At 37.8% G+C, this 17,406-nt stretch overlaps 1 protein-coding gene across 8 annotated transcripts in view; it reads right to left on the reverse strand.

Annotated features, from left to right (window-relative positions):
* Window positions 1-17,406, reverse strand: part of LOC131136221 (inactive dipeptidyl peptidase 10-like) — a 32,923-nt gene that overhangs the window by 2,551 nt on the left and 12,966 nt on the right. For 5 of the 8 annotated variants that reach the window (XM_058082836.1, XM_058082837.1, XM_058082840.1 and 2 more), the window contains 18 exons: window positions 14,566-14,618; window positions 14,396-14,477; window positions 13,625-13,745; window positions 12,319-12,473; window positions 10,971-11,068; window positions 10,783-10,906; window positions 10,656-10,694; window positions 8,556-8,663; window positions 7,223-7,308; window positions 7,092-7,139; window positions 6,380-6,501; window positions 6,192-6,239; window positions 5,043-5,141; window positions 3,556-3,625; window positions 3,292-3,486; window positions 1,454-1,508; window positions 1,278-1,377; window positions 575-633 (listed from right to left, as the gene is read on the reverse strand). In XM_058082836.1, the coding sequence (XP_057938819.1) occupies window positions 575-633; window positions 1,278-1,377; window positions 1,454-1,508; window positions 3,292-3,486; window positions 3,556-3,625; window positions 5,043-5,141; window positions 6,192-6,239; window positions 6,380-6,501; window positions 7,092-7,139; window positions 7,223-7,308; window positions 8,556-8,663; window positions 10,656-10,694; window positions 10,783-10,906; window positions 10,971-11,068; window positions 12,319-12,473; window positions 13,625-13,745; window positions 14,396-14,477; window positions 14,566-14,618 (1,662 nt within the window). The remainder of the gene's footprint in view (window positions 1-574; window positions 634-1,277; window positions 1,378-1,453; window positions 1,509-3,291; window positions 3,487-3,555; window positions 3,626-5,042; window positions 5,142-6,191; window positions 6,240-6,379; window positions 6,502-7,091; window positions 7,140-7,222; window positions 7,309-8,555; window positions 8,664-10,655; window positions 10,695-10,782; window positions 10,907-10,970; window positions 11,069-12,318; window positions 12,474-13,624; window positions 13,746-14,395; window positions 14,478-14,565; window positions 14,619-17,406) is intronic. The other 3 variants (XM_058082842.1, XM_058082841.1, XM_058082835.1) reach the window with 2 other exon arrangements.

The following is a 17,406-nucleotide window of genomic DNA, read 5'->3' on the forward strand; positions in this document are numbered from 1 at the left end:
TTCTTCTTAGTGATGTGCGATACCTGTGATTTTGTTTCCGATCGTGGGCGTGCTGGAGCCTATCCCAGCTGTCTTCAGGCAAGAGGCGGGGTAAACCCTGGACTGGTGGCCAGCCAATCACAGGGCACATATGGACAAACAACCATTCACACTCACATTCATACCTATGGACAATTTGGAGTCGCCAATTAACCTAGCATGTTTTTGGAATGTGGGAGGAAAACCGGAGTCCTTGGGAAAACCCTTGCATGCACGGGGTGAACATGCAAACTCCACACAGAGATGGCCGAGGGTGGAATTGAATTCCGGTCTCCTAGCTTTGAGGCCTGCATGCTAACCACTCGGGCAAACCATCAGGCTACTATTCAGTTTAGTTGGGACTCTCTGCTCGTGGCGTCATTATTTTTTGGATTTTTTACTGAACTTGTGACATCTGCTCCTTGGAGATTCCCTTTTTTCCCTGAATTAAAAGACAATTGACCGCACCTGTACGATGTCCTTGAATCCTGAGGGTGGCGCTACATGCTTTAATAGCAGAAAGTGACACATGAAATACAGTATTACTATATTGTACCTCACACTTGCGATTTTCTTGCTCGGGAAATCCAAAATATTTCTCAGAAAGGGCAGACCCTTTAAAAGGAAGAAAAGAAAACTGGGTTTATGTATAAGTCATCCCTCATAAGATAAGATAAGATAAGATAAGAGAAGATATGCCTTTATTCATCCCTCAGTGGGGAAATTTGCATTGCACAGCAGCAAGAGTACAGGATCAGTTAAGCAGTACAAAATACACAAGATAAAAAATAAACAATATAAACAACCCAAGTATTAACAAATCAACAATTTTACCCAGTTATATACAAATACAGTTTGCCGATAATATGAAATGAGATGAAATATATGACCAGTCTATACACTCATTTATCTTGGTTAAATGGTTAGCGACCCAACTGTGATATGTGAATTTCCGTGAAGTAGGATTCTTTATTAAAAAATTGAATATTTTTGTAGTTTGAGCATAAGGAAATATGAACTTCAACATTAGACGCCGGTAGACGTAAAATAACACCCATATAGTCTTTGTTTATGTTTATGGAATCACATAAGATACAGGCGTCACTAGCTTAACATGCTACCAAGCTACTGAACAGTAATGTTGATGATTATTTTGTGAATTAAGAGTGTATTGCAAATATTTTACAGTATATATGATTAAACAAGCAAAGAACAAAGTAAACACAATTATTAACACATTATATGCCTTAATCTCTTACCATGTAGCTTCCAGTTTGTTATAGGAGCTACTGCTATGCCACAGCTAAATATTGAGTTGTAGGATAGCAGCAGGATTGATGTGAGAAAACCTCCGTATGCCTAAAAAACACAAAGATTTAGAATATTTTACAGGGAACATGAAAAAGAGAAGGTAATGGAGCTATAACTATCTTACCTTTCCATAAACTCCAACTCTGTTCTCATCAATATAAGGAAGCATGATGAGATGTCTGGAGGATAAAATAGCAGTATCACTTTCATCGAATAGTACTATGTAGGGGCGTAATACAGTGTATACAAAGATAAAGATTATATATCATTTAATTTATAGAGCATTCTCATCTCCACACACCGGTTACGTGTCCTAAATCTAGATTCAAGCAAGACCAAAGAGCTGTCAAATGACCTCAAGGAGAAGATTGGAGTCCTGCACAAGTCTGAAATAAACTACAAGTTTGGTAAGAAAGAGACCACTATTGGTGCAATAACACATTAATAGAAGTCATCCTAGATGATAGTAAATCACTGGAGCCCCGTGAAACTGTTCAAAATACTGATTTGAAACATCAACAAATATTTATTTCCCTTTTCAGTGCATTATAATACAACAAAACTAGTTAATTTGAGCTAGCTTACAATGCTGTCATTGGGATACACCTATTTCGACTCTCAAAAAAAAACTGTTGTATCGTTTAATATACATACACATGCTGTGATCATGTATTAACATGTACACTGATGATAACATATAATAGTTGCAGTATCTTGCCGAATTTTGATGATTTAAATCACGACCAAAAAGTTCTTTCTCGGCTCACGAGTACACATACTTATGCTAGTTCCTTCGATAACAACAGCAGCGACAACACTTACGATGGCTGTGTCTTCCAGCACGTGTGCTCCAGTCGTCAGGTAACAAATGCTGACTGCAAACAAGCATCTTGTTGAGTAGCGAAAATGGAGAGCAACGTATGTATCCTCTCTTCTGTCTGTGAATGACGTTGAGACTAGCGATTAGCGACGCGTCATGTTAGTCCGCCAGATAAAAATATTTTTTCATGTTAGCTGCTACAATAATAATATCGCTGTGGCTTGGTTAATATACATGTCAGTTATGTTCATAGAAAATGTTGCTGTTTTTTTGTGAGGGCTTTAGCGTCAAAATAGATATTTCACATGACGACCGTTGCTAGCTAGCTATATAATATTCTCATGCTAGAATGCACAGAAAAGGGAAATAAATATGTGTTCATGTTTCACATAAGGACAAAACTGCATTTCCCTTTTAAAAGGCAGGAGCTAGTTAATGATGTCAAGGGAGTTGGGAGCACCGTCAACAAGAAAAACATTAGTAATACACTTTACTGTAATGAACTGCGATCCCGCAGTGCCCACAAGGTCTCCCTACTCAAGAAGACACATGTACAGGTCTGGCTGGAATTTGATAATCAACACCTGAACGACTGAGATAAGACTTGGAGAATGTCATGTGGCCACATGAGACCAAAATGGAGGGCAGAGAAATGGTGAATGTGAGCCCAATAACAAAATCCCTTCTGTCGAACATGGTCATCTTTGAACGAAATCCTTGCCAATGAGGGTTTCTCCACAAAATATTTGGACACATTTTGTAGCGGAACTATAAAAACATGTTTTGTGTTACAATTCTTGGCTTTTTGGAATGGATTAATTGGATTTTACGGAAGCCCTGAGGGGACATAGCATGTTATTTCCAAAAGACAAGGCCCAACAACCATCAAGGATCATTGAAAACCTGTTGTCATAGTTACAATATCACTTCATAGCTCTACAATTGTTCAGCAAGGGGTGGTGAAATGCTGAAGATGGAAAGCATTTCCAACTGATTTTCGATGTGAGAAGGCGAGCCATTTCCAGAAATGTGTCATGGAGCTTTACATAATTTGGAAAGTTTTGCGAGATAACACAAAAAAAAATAAATCTTTTTTTATCCATCACATATTTTACATATAAACATCAAAAATATCATCCTACTTTATAATTGAGATCTGGTCATCAACATCCACAGTGCCAATTCGCTGGTGGACCTCATGAAGAACCCTCTGACCCTGGAAGCCGCTGCCCCGCCCATCCAGACGAGCCACAATGACATCGTCTGAACTGACCAGCACCGAATCCCAACTGAGGCTGAAACGGTCACTCACAGCCTGACCACCAGGGGAACTGTCACTACAAAAAAAAACAGCATTTTTATTCCTACTTTTGAATCAAATCATTTGATAAACAAAATGTACATACAGTATCAGCAGAAGAGGATGTTTGTATGTTTCATCAAAATCCAGCGGAACAATTAACTCCATACACAGCCCTGGAAAACAAACAAAATCATTTGATCATTTTCTTAGTTTGTGTTTGGCCAGCAAACAAAACTACCCCAAATAATGTTTACCTATCACCTATAGTCTTATAATAGACTTGATTTTATATCAAGCCACAAAAATAGTGTTATTTTGGTATATTCCAAGCTGCAAAGTGTGATTATATACTGTTTTTATCCAAGGTGGAGTTGCCAGGGTAGCAGACTAAGCAGGGAATCCAAGACTTCCCACTCCGTTACTACTTCATCCAGCTCTTCTCAGAGGATCCTTCCCAAGCCAGTTGACAGACACGGGACGTGTTCTGAAGAACTTCCCAGGGAGACATGTAGGGGGGATCCTGACCACCTCATCTGGCTCGTCTCAATGCAGAGGAGCAGTGGTTCTATTCCGAGTTTCTCCAAGATGACAGTGCTTCTCATCATATAAGGGAAACCCCAGGTTCAGTTTCACCCCTTGTTCCAGCGTTCTTGTCTTTTTGGTCACTACCCAAAGCACAGCTTTCAGCTCAGTGTCCACATCCCTACAGACATTGTGAATAAGACTTCGTACTTAAAGGTACTTAAATTAATCTACTTAGGACAGGATCTCATCCCAGACCGGAAGGTAATGCAACCTTTTCCGGGCAAGAACTATGGACTTGCTATGGAGGTGCTGATCCCATCCACTCGACGCTCGGTTGCAAACAGATCCAGTGAGAACTGAAGATCTTGGCTCGGTTAAGCCAGCAGGACAATATACAAACAGCCCTGCAGCCACCAAACCGGATCCCCCAATGAACCCTATCCAGAAAAGTAATTGACAGAATCATTGGGAAAGGGCAGCCCAACCTTTACTGGAAACTTGTCTCAATGCGGACCAAGCTCTGATACTGGTCATACAGGAAGCAAATCACCTGAATTAGGTAGTCCGGTATCCCCATACTGCCCACAGGATTCCTCACGGAACACAGTTGAATGTGTCTACAAAACACTGGTTGGGTAGACCCTAACTCTAACTCCCATGTACCCACAGGGACCCTGTCAAGAGTGTAGAACTGGTCCAGAGAGTTTTTCAACCAAGATAGCATCCAGGGGTCTTAAGGAACTTTGAGATCTGCACCGCTTGAGACAGTAAGACTTGCATTAAAGACATTCCAATGTTTCTACATTATTGTATTATTGGCAAGCAGTTATTCCGCAAGACATTCTGGGCCCCATGAAATTAAACCCTGAAAAATCTGATCATATGTATTTATCTACTACAACTACCGTGTCAGCTGCCTGGCACCAACAGTCACCTGATTATGAACATAATCCCAACCCTAGCGCAATGTCTGTGTGCATACTTTTTATTTACGTTTTCCAAAGCATCAATGGTAGAACTAATTAATCAGAATGCGCCTGACTATGAATGGCTGCATTATCATACCAAAATTGTTGATTTGCACGGTTCTTTTTTCCCATTGAGGCATTTTCTTGTTGCTCAGCGAGTGTTGTAGTACGGCGTTCATCTCCAGTGTCTTGTGCTCTGTCAATGACATTGCAAGCAAACAGTCAATTTAAGCAAAGAAAAACAAAAAAATAAAGCATAACCTCGCCTGAAAAACTGATGTTCATTCATTCATTCATTCATTCATTTTCCACTCTTCTTATGGGTGCTGGAGCCTATCCCAGCTGTCTTGGGGCGAGAGGCGGGGTACACCCTGGACTGGTGGCCAGCCAATCACAGGGCACATATAGACAAACAACCATTCACACTCACATTGGACAACTTGAAGTCGCCAAATAACCTAGCATGTTTTTGGAATGTGGGAGGAAACCGGAGTACCCGGAGAAAACCCACGCATGCACGGGGAGAACATGCAAACTCCACACAGAGATGGCCAAGGGTGGAATTGAACCCTGGTCTCCTAGCCGTGAGGTCTTGTGAAAGGCAAGAATATCATTGTTCACAAATTTTAATTCAATTTTTTGCACAAACGTATGGACAATTTGTAGTCGCCAATTAACCTAGCATGTTTTTGGAACGTGGAAGGAAACCGGAGTATCCGGAGAAAACCCACACACGGTCTAGGAAACAGAGATGACCAAGCGGAGACCCAGGTATCTTAATTACTGCTCCTATGAAGTAATTGGTTAGTAAGCTGGGTTACTGTATATCAAAATAGTTATTATCAGGAGGGCTGCATGGCGGGCGAATGGTTAGCGCGCAGACCTTACAGCTAGGAGATCAGGGTTCAATTCCACCCTCGAGTTTGCATGTTCTCCCTATGCATGTGTGGGTTTTCTCCGGGTACTCCGGTTTCCTCCCACATTCCAAAAACATGCTAGGTTAATTGGTGACTCCAAATTGTCCATGGGTATGAATGTGAGTGTGAATGGTTGTTTGTCTATATGTGCCCTGTGATTGGCTGGCCACCAGAAGAGGAAAAGCGGTAGAAAATGAATGAATAATTATCAGGAAAAGTATCTGTATAGTGTTGTGTGTTTGGTCAATGTGTCCAAAGTGTACTTTTAACCCAAGGATTGAATTTCAAATCAATATATCGGTTCATTCTTTAAGTGCCTGGGTGCTTACCCTTCATATTGATTAATCTGTGCAGAGTAGTTTGCGGTATTCCAGGGCCTGGAGGAATAGAAGAATAAACATTTAATCATAACCTGAACTGAAACGCTTGCATCTAGACAAAGTTACCTTTGAGAGTTACACTCTAAGACTAAAAAGACACGGACTGTGTTAGTTCGGTACCGCAACCGTTGACTCACCTCGACAATGTAGAAGAACATGCTGATAGTTTGTATTGAACTCAGCATCGTAGTATGAGCACTGTGGCTTGAAGAGGGAGCACGTGTGGCATTGTTTATAAAATGGCTCCACAGTCGAGATACTGGTTAAGGAGAATGACATCAGGTTGTGAATAGAATAATAATACTTTATGTGTCAGTAAAATCTGTTAAACCGAAGTCACCAAAAGGCACCATGCAAACAACAAACATAAAAGTCATTGGAGAACTAGCCGATTCTGTTTAACAAAGATTATCATTATATTTGTAAGTGAACTGCCTCAAGAAGGTCATCTTAATTTAGGCATTTTATGCCATTTTTTATTCTTAATAGCCTTTTATTGGACTTCACTTAGCACCCAGAACCTTAATTTGGGTTGAGAATTGTCCCTTAACAGACAGCCAATACAATCCAGATCAGGGTTCGGTTTTTCACTAAATATATCCCGTATTTTCCGGACTATAAGTCGCACTTTTTTTCATAGGTTGGCTTTTGCCTTCCAAGAGGACGTAATTGTGTTTTGGCCAATAAAAAAATAAATAAATAAAATTTAAAAAAATGTGACTTACACTCCAGTGCGACTTATGTACGTTTTTTTTCCTACCTAATTATGCATTTTTGGCATCGTTCGATTTATACTCCAGAGCTACTTATAGTCCAGAAAATACGGTGTATATATATATAGTTGGCTACCTGTACATCTGTTGCTGCGTTGTACTGTCCTCTTTACTTAGGAAAAAGCTGAAAAACAAAGCCTATATGTTATTATCAGAACACTGTTCCATCCCATGTGTTCCATTTGATTTTTAAAAAATTCTTCTTACACTGTCGTAGTGTTCTCATCATACGCCAGAATTTGAGTGACATCCCAGCATCCTGAAGTTAAGGGGAGTAGTTTGACATCCTGTCCCTTCAACAAGGGGAAGCAAAAGCCATATCATGACAACGTAAAAACTTAATATGTGATTACATACTGTATGTGTGTTAAAGGAATTACAGACTCAGGAATACCCATAGAGCCATTATTATCATCATACTGCAGAACTGAGGTGATGTTTTTTGTTTTTATCTGTACTGTCTTTATTTTCTATTTGTTCTTCCCACTGGTTTGTTTTTCTTTCCCAATTCCAGTGAAAGCCGAACAATGAGACACACCTGCAGCCGTTTTCTAATTATTGGTGTTCTTAAGCACCACAGCTGCGGTGGGAAAGACATCAGCTTTCTTTCTGGTTTTGGTCTTTGTCTCGTTTCATTTTTGTTGAAACTTTACTTATTTCTCAGTGCTTTTTATGTGTACCTTTTTTTATCTCTTCTTTACTCTGCACCTACTATTGTGCACTTCATGAGTAAGCCATTAAAAAGTTATTTTTTGCGCACTCCGACTCTGTCTTGACATCGGTCAAGATGTCAAGATCCGGTACATTATTTTCCCTCATAATATTAGTTTATTCTAATATAAGTTTATTCTTGTAAAATTTGCAACTTTCTCTTAAAATCTCTTATTATTGTTAATTTTTTTTTCAAATTCAGCTGTTGTTTTTTTTAATTTTCAAAATATTTAACTCTTTGTAAATTTTATTCTTGTAATATTAGTCCCAAAATATTTTGACCTTATCCCTACATTATTATACTTATTCTACATTAGAACTTTTTTTAAAAAAAAAACATGTAATATTATGAGAACCACTCATAATATTTTTATATGTTTTTTTCTTTAATATTTCAACCTCATGGTGTTATGGTGTTATGGTGTTAAATTATGTTATTTTCCCTTAGTTGTAAAATTATGACTTTTTCTCATTATATAATCTAATATTATATAATATATATTATATATTTTTTATTCTAATATTTTGACTTTATTGTTATAAAATGACTTCTGATTTTTTTTTATTTTTGCTGCTGTTTAGTTTTCTTGTCAAATTCTATTTTTAAAATGAAAAAAATCAAAATCTTAGGTATTACAAAAAAGAAACCCAAACAAAAAACATTTTTATAGTAAAATATTAATGTCAAGCGCATATGAAATCCGACTCACCTTTTTTTTTAATTCAGAATAAAATCAACAAACAAAACAGATCTGAGGTCTCAGCGTGAACAGTGTTCGAACAGACAAAAGTGTTGGGCATCATGTTAAAAAGTGTGTAAATGTCTTACTTGTATGGAGATCATGGTCACGTGGTGGAAGGTTCCACAACTTCCCTGGTTTAACGGCAGTGTCATGAAGAATACGGTGTCGTCCTTTGAAAAGAATGGCTCTTCATTCTAGGAAAAACACAACAACTAAAATGTCTCATATTGATAGAAATGTTGAAGTGGAGTTGGAAAAAAATCACTTTTTCACAATTTCCAAGAATTGGTAGACCGATCAGCGAGATCATTCCAACCTCAAACTGACATTTTTGATGAGCGTGTTTACTGTTTCAGCACGTTCATAATTACAAAGCGTCTTTGTACATCTAACTCATTATCTTAGTGCTGGTGCAATCAGTGGTAATAGTGAGGAAAGTAAAGGTGTAATTATGAAAAGTCAGTACACAGGCTACATTATTCCATGGCTGTCATTGAACAAGAAAAGACAATTTGGAGGACTGGTGAAAAAAAACATCATACACGGTATAGTCTGCTCTGTGCTCTTCATATTTGTGCCATTGTTTTCCTGGAGAATGACCTTTTGAAATTTTAGTTTGCCGTTTCTGTTCATGGCCATCTGTCATTACAAAGTACATATACTACAGAAAACATAGTAAGTATTTGATTTTGTCAGTTTATCCTAGTACAAAAATATGAACAGTCTATATTTATTATGCATGGTTTATCATTATAGAAACAGACCAAAAAAATAGTCGATAAAAACTAAAAAACACATTTGATTCCCTACCAACCAGCATGCATTCTGGGTTACATGAAACACACAAATTAGTCCTGTCCCTTTAGGAAAGTACTTCTTTAGATACGACCAAACAGCTGTGAAAGGACCTCAAGGACAATATTGTAGACCTGCAAGACCGCAAAGGCCAATACGACCCTCAACAAGAAGCTTGGTAAGAAAGAGTATGAAATGACAGGGACCCAAGTGGAAGAGTGAGGTTACATGGAGAAGAGATACAGAAGGTGGAGAATTTGAAGTACTTGGGGTCAAAAATTCAGAACGATGGAGATTGTAAAAAGGAGGTGAAGAAACGTGTGTAGCCAGGATGGAAGGGGTGGAGAAAAGTGACAGGCGTGATGTTTGATAGAAGATTGTATTCATCTAAAATGAAAGTAAAGGTATACAAAACTGTGGTGAGACCAGCCATGTTGGTCTAGAGACAGTGCCACTGAGGAAAATACAGGAAGCAGAACTGGAGGTAGCAGAGATAAAGATGCTGAGGTTCTCAGTGGGAGTGACCAGGATGGATAGGATCAGGAACTAATTAATCAGAGCGACAATACATGTTAGAGGCCTTGGAGTATAAAGTCATAGAAGCCAGACTGAGATGGTTGGATGGTTGGATGGATGTCCAGAGGAGACATAGTGAATATATTGGTAGAAGGATGCTGCCAGGTAGGAGGCGTAGAGAAAGACCAAAGGGTAGGAGGACATGAGGGTACTTGTTGTGAGAGAGACAGATGCAGAAGACAGGGTTTGTTTTGCTGTGACGACCCCTGAAGGAAAAAGCCGAAAGACAAAGAAGAAGATTGGTGCAATAATTAATAACAAAATGACATGCATGATTTCACCTGATGCTCCTAGGAGCATTGTTAGAAAGGAGAGCGACCAGCCCAGAATCAGAAAGAAGGAGCTGGTTAATGATGTCAAGGGTCGTGGGAGCACAGGCACGTAGAAAAGCATTATCGTAATAACACACCAGGGTCATGACATTCAATTTTTTAAAAAAAATCACATATTGAATCTCTTGCTGCTGAATTGTTGTTTTTGTATTTTCTGGATTTTTTTTTTTTGTTATAACGAGCCAACGAACACCAATGTCTAATATCACTGTAGTTTATGAATGATTAGACAATAATTTGATAGTGAAGAAATTTGCTTGTTTGTTGTTTTTTAATTAAAATCAAAATAACAAATAATAACAAACAATTACATAAAAAGTAAAAAAAATAGTAATTTATGTATGTATTTTTCTTGATTTTTTTACATTCTGCCATAGAAACGATAGACTGTTCATATCTTTGAAATGGGTTCGACTTCTAAAACCAGCTGGGGGTCAGATCCATATTGTTTTTTGATAGACTTGACGATCTGCTTATGGTTACCTGGCGATCGAGCCACTTGTCCGATGTCATCACATGTCTCTGAAATGATTTATCACAACACTTTCATGAAGTCACAGTATATTTTTGATGACACGGAAATTCATTAAAAAAAATGAAAATACCATACCTTCATGCACGTATTGTTGAGTACGTCACAGAGTGAAAGAATCGACATGTTTTGCGCCCGATTAACCCAGCGCACAGCAAGCTTCTCCACGGTCACCCATTTCACCATAGTGATGTAGTATTCACTACAAAAACAATGTTAAATGTCGTAAAAAAATACATTTATTTCCAGTAAATGAATCCTCGTACCTCTTCTCCAGACTCTCGGGAGGTAACAGTTCAGTTGTTTGGGAGCTGCCGTCGAGATTGACCACATAAAGCTTTGCAATGGGATTAATCTGACCCATCTAAATTAATACAACAAAAGAAATCAGTTAAATGAAACCATCGAACAATACAAAACAAAACACTACTTATATGTCAGGATGAAGTAATGACAGGGAGGACTATGGCGATGGAATATACTGTACATCATTACACCCATTACTATACATATATGCACATGTAGAGAGCAAGTTGTAATATACAACATGGAGGCCCTGGGGCAAGCAAGACAGTCATTGTTCATTTTGTTATTCCTGTCCTCATAAATCCTGCACTTTTTTCTTTTTGGCTTGCTGGAAACTTAACATTGTTTTCTAACCAGGAAAAAATACATTAACCAGTCTGATGATCTGAATACTGATACTGATGATCTGATACTTTTTCTGGTTTCTCTGGTTCTACCATATCTTACTTATTGTGTGGAAATATGGCGTAATAACTATAAAAGCAATCTTCACTCGCTAAATGTACTGCAAAAAAGGCCAGTAAGGATAATTCATAATGCCGCCTACAGAGAACATACTAACTCCTTATTTCTAAATCACAAATACTTCAACTTGCTGATATAGTTCATCTTCAAACAGCTAAAATAATGCATAAGGCTAAAAATAACCAATTAGCTAAAATGTCATCCAATACTTCTCTACAAGAGAGGAGAAATATGATCTCAGGGAAGAAGTACATTTGAAACACTTATATGCTAGGACTACGTTAAAAAGCCATAGCATTTCAGTATGTGGAATCAAACTATGGAATGGATTGAGTAAGACCCTCAAACAATGCACAACGAGGAGCCAATTCAAGAAACAATACAAGCAGTTGATGTTTGCTAAATACAAGGATGAAGAGTCTTGAACCAGTCATGATGTGCTATACATATCACTATATTGACACTTACTATGGTACACTTTATGTCATTGGATGCTCATATCACCTCCTACTTTACGTGCGTACGTGACAAAAATTAAAAAAAATGAATAAAAATTTGGAAAGCAGGAAGTGAACAAATGTAACTGTTACTGATTGTAAAAGTACCAGATGGAGGGGTAGGATTTAATAAGCTATACATAGATATATATACATACACATATACATATATATATATATATATATATATATATATATATATATATATATATATATATATATATATATATATATATATATATATATATATATATATATATATATACAAGAAACCCAATGAACTTATTATACCCTGACTCCAATACACAGTATTAGGTTTGGAGATCAATAAGTAAGTGGTTCTCACTTTAGGGTACGCATACTCTTTACTCCTGGGGTAAAGCGAGCCCATGTAACAAGGCAGTAGCATCTTTGGGACCAGGGAGTCATTGATGGTGAGGTAAGCAAGTCTTGAGCCATCAGGTGACCACCAGTGGGCTACCTGAGTGTGCAAAACCTCTTCTGGAAAACAAAGACAATCCAACTTGAAACTGCGACTAAAGCATTAAGTCGATATCATGTCAGCGATGTCACATTTCTGTCTGAAATGCAAAATTATAAAGCCAAATCTGCTGGCTGTTATTATTTGCTATGCTTTCATTTTTTTAAATTCCCGATTTCGACCATCTTTTTATGTTTCTGCTTTATTTTTAGACAGCTGTGTCTTGTGGCTGGGTGGGGAGGGGGGGGTCAACAAAGCAGATGGACGCAAACGGCAATTAATCCGATTCATAAACCCTACATCCACACCAGGAAGTGCCAGATTATTCCCACATGTAAACGAAGCACACGTCTTTTCAGTGTAGTATTTGACACCAATTTTACATTTCAAACCTTTATTTATGGATAGGCAAGCATCGATAATACACTTATAGTACATGAGGTTATTTGTATTTTTTTTACTACTCTTATTTTATTCTTATTCGTACTGCACTGTCAAACTATCAGATACTCCAAATTCTTGATTCTTGGTTTCTTAATTCATTCATTCATTTTATACTGCTTATCCCCACGAGGGTCGCATGGGTGCTGGAGCCTATCCCAGCAGTCCCTGGACTGGTTGCCAGCCAATCACAGGGCACATATAGGCAAACAACCATTCACACTCACATTCATACCTATGGACAATTTGGAGTCGCTAATTAACCTAGCATGTTTTTGGAATGTGGGAGACCCGGAGAAAACCAATGCACAGGGAGAACATGCAAACTCCGAGGGTGGAATCGAACTCGGGTCTCCTAGCTGTGTGGCCTGCATGCCAACCACTCGTCCACAGTGCAGCCGGTTTGTTAATTTCAAATCAAAATATGGTGATAAAATTGGCCAGATGGCAACGCTGATTTTTTGGTACACTTAGGTTTGTGTTGTTTCTTTTTATTATTCTTTCTTCCTCAACTGCCTTATTACTCCATTCCGAGCCTGTGTTATTTTCCAACCCTTAAGCCCTAATTTAGCTGGTAGATTTTTCACCCCAGTTCTGTTGCTTCTTATTTGTGCTTTGTTTTTACATTCACATTCAAGATTCTCTTTTCTGCGTTTTCTGGGTCCAAAACCTACACTACATGATAATAGTCTTATAATAATAATAATAATAATGCAATATGACCCTGTACCTTCATAAAGCCAATCTGCAATGCCGTTAAAGATAACCCCGTCCTCTCCGGAAGATGTGAGTCTCCATGAGCTGCTCTGAACGTCTGCTTGGTAGTAAATGTTGTTTTCAAAAATGTATATCTGTGTGATAAAGAAAAATGCGTATATGAAAAAAGCCACAAAAATCCCAACATATTGTAATACTGTATGTACTGATACCCAAACATCCACTTCAGTGACTTCTATTGGAAAAAAATAGATACTCTCTTAGATGTGGGCTTAATGCTATTGACAGACACCACGGACCATATTGGAGATAAAACACATTGAGTCGTAAATATTGCTCAGATGTGCTGTGGTACACCAGGGACAGAAGCTCCCTCAAGGCGGTGATAGATAGGAAAATATAAAGATACATTATAGTGTTCACTTAGTGATTTTGCTATGGTATATGGCTATTTAGAGCATTATGGCAGTCTGCAGGGAGCAGGAATACTTGCACAAGATACATTGGTTGCCCTCTGTAATAGTAACAAAAACTTGTACCATGTAGTAGTATTGTCAGCATGCCACACTGTTTATCTAATATTAAAGTCTGAATTTCCCACAAAAATCATAGGAACGTTTACTACCAAGAACATTTTTCTGTAATCTGTGTGTTTTGTGTTTAAATTGTAAACTCTTGACGAGCCGATTAAAAGCCTATTTGACTTGAATGGTTGTTTGCAATAAATTCCCTATTCATAATATTATGTGTTTACGTTGTGTAATTTCCAGAGTGAACTCCTTACCAACTGCTGACCACCAACACCCCATGAAGCAAACTGGAGGACTGAATCTGATACTTCTGGGGGATTTAGCTCCAGCACTTCCCTGATTAAAGAATAATAAGGAAAACAATCAATATACACATACAATACATTAATAAAAACAAAGGTTTGGATGTTTTTTGCGTACTCACCTTGTGTTTAGGTTGAAGATGAGGTATGATGCTAAGAAAGAGTGGCGGAAAACCTAAAACACAAGTAATAAATACACTGATTAGTTAGGGACATTTGACAAACAAATCAAAATCAAATCATATAAGTTGACATCATTTTCTTTATTATATACCCAAAAGTAAGCACTATTAAGAAAAACAAAAATTGACTTAAGTTATACAGTATGCTAGTTTTTATAAATATTATAATTAGGGATGTCCGATATTGGCTTTTTTGCAGAAAACCAATATGCTGATATTGTCCAACTATCAATTTCCGATACCGATATGTGTAACATGACATATACGTATTTCCGTTTTCATGGTTGGGAAAAAATCTGATACCGATATAAACCATTTTTTATGCTACTATTGAGCTATCTATAATTATCCAACATTCGTAATAATTATAGTATGTCATATTTTAATACAGTAAGATGGGTTAACCCCAAAGTGCTCATGGTTTGTTTCAATGATGCTTAACAATGATACATTAAAGTACATCACGTGCATAATTCATTATGTCCTAAAAAAGAAAATAATAAAGAATATGTAACATTCATTCATTCATTTTCTACTGCTTATGCTCACGAGGGTCGCGGGTGTGCTGGAGCCTATCCCAGCTGTCTTCGGGCGAGAGGCGGGGTACACCCTGGACTGGTCGCCAGCCAATCACAGGGCACATATAGACAAACAACCATTCACACTCACATTCATACCTATGGACAATTTGGAGTCGCTAATTAACCTAGCATGTTTTTGGAATGTGGGAGGAAACCGGAGTACCCGGAGAAAACCCACGCAAACTCCACTGGAGAACATGCAAACTCCATTGGTGGAATCGAACTCGGGTCACCTAGCTGTGTGGCCTGCGCCGTACAGCGAATATGCAACAATAGCTTGATAACTTATGAAATGATGAATGAAAAGGAAAAATAAATTAAAAAGTGCTGAAGTATAAAAAAATAATTGAATAACTAAATGAATTAATTACATAAAATGTAATTTATCAATAGAAAAAAAATACATAAACAAGAGGTTAGACAGACAGTGGTTTAAATTGTCTTCTGTTCCTCTAAAATTGGTTTGTTTCAGCTACAAATTTAATGTTGCTGCTTCATTATTCCTGTGTGTGGTGAAAAGTTTCCAATTCCGCATTTTATTCTGCGTTGTAGTGTTATTATACTCAAATGTTTTATTCCAATGCTTTATTCCATCAGACTGTATCGCTGTTTGTGTGCTGTGTCATCAACCATTTTCCTTGGAACATCATTAAAAACCGTTATACACAGCACTTCAACAATGGCTGACAGATGAAAATCAATTAAGGATGTTAATGAATGCTCTCAGAGGATGGCATCACTGTGCTTGTCTTGTGATGTACGCAGCAACAGAAGGATTAGACACTGTTTACACAACAGGTGATGCTCTGTTCACATCTGCGTAATCCCTGTGATGTTTTATGAAGTACCTGGAGCTTGAGAGTGGAAATACATTTCAAGTGACAGTTTTAGGAAACACGGAAACAAGCACGAGACAAAACAGCCATGCAATCATGCGAGTCCATCATGCCCAAATTGACGCTGATGATGATAGTCAGACCACAATAGCCACTCTCGAAAGAGAAGTGGGTGTCCGAAAAACCAACACTCTTCTCACTGCTTCTATTGCTGTCAACAATGGTTGGACTTCAGAACATCACATGTACGAAAACGGTAAGAAATGTTTTTGATTGTGTTTTTTGTGATATGTTCACTGACCTCCTGTGGCCAATGAATATTCTATGATGTTCAGTGCAATTACAAATCCAACAACCTTTAATCCTTTATTCATTAAAATTTAAAGAATACATTTTGTTTTTTAATTAGTCTGTTATTATCAAATGTGAGTGTGAATGGTTGTTTGTCTATATGTGCCCTGTGATTGGCTGGCGACCAGTGCATGGTGTACCCCGCCTCTTGCCCGAAGACAGTTGGAAATTTAAGTATTTGTGATTTTAGAAATAAGGAGTTAGTATGTTCTCTGTAGGCGGCATTATGAATTATCCTTACTGGCCTTTTTTTGCAGTACATTTAGCAAGTGAAGATTGCTTTTATAGTTATTACCCCATATTTCCACACAATAAGTAAGATATGGTAGAACCAGAGAGCAATAAAGAGTGTGGAGTGATTTCTGATTGATGTTGATGAAGTTTTACTGCATCCAACACCGCTGGCATTACTCTGCTTAGTGTCTGTAATCTCCCGTTTAAATGTTCTAGTGGCCTAAAAATCCCAGGGTAGCAGGATATACACCACGATGGCTTTGGTTTTGTCTCTTACTCCAACATGGGTAGCAAATCACAGCCTAAATCCTTGAGTGTATTTTGGGGGAAGTGATACCTGCTGAGAAACCATGCTGTGCTCTCACTGGTCAGATCAGCATGCTCTTTGAAAACACACTCCCTGCGGAGAGAGTGCGGTCCTCCAAATCCTCCAGTCATGCAAGATAAGCCATGACACGTGCATTTAAAATTGTCTTTTTCAGGCTGTCCTGTCACAGCTTTTTGAACCTGTTATGATGCAAATTATTCAAATTGTATTAATTAGAGGAATCCATCTCTTAGTGCTTCTATTTGTGGTGTCGTTGATCCTACTAGCTTGTGTGTGTATGCGTGGTAGAAGTTGGGCTTAAATTCAAACATACGCACAAGTAGAAGTTGATAAAACTCATACTTTGTGGGATGTCATGATCTGATATATATATATAATATTAATATAATTTATATAAATATATATTAATATAAATATTCTATATATACTATTGTTATAATGTAAAGTCTAT

The sequence above is a fragment of the Doryrhamphus excisus genome, chromosome 9, assembly GCF_030265055.1.
Source record: "Doryrhamphus excisus isolate RoL2022-K1 chromosome 9, RoL_Dexc_1.0, whole genome shotgun sequence".
Taxonomy (NCBI): Eukaryota; Metazoa; Chordata; class Actinopteri; order Syngnathiformes; family Syngnathidae; genus Doryrhamphus; species Doryrhamphus excisus.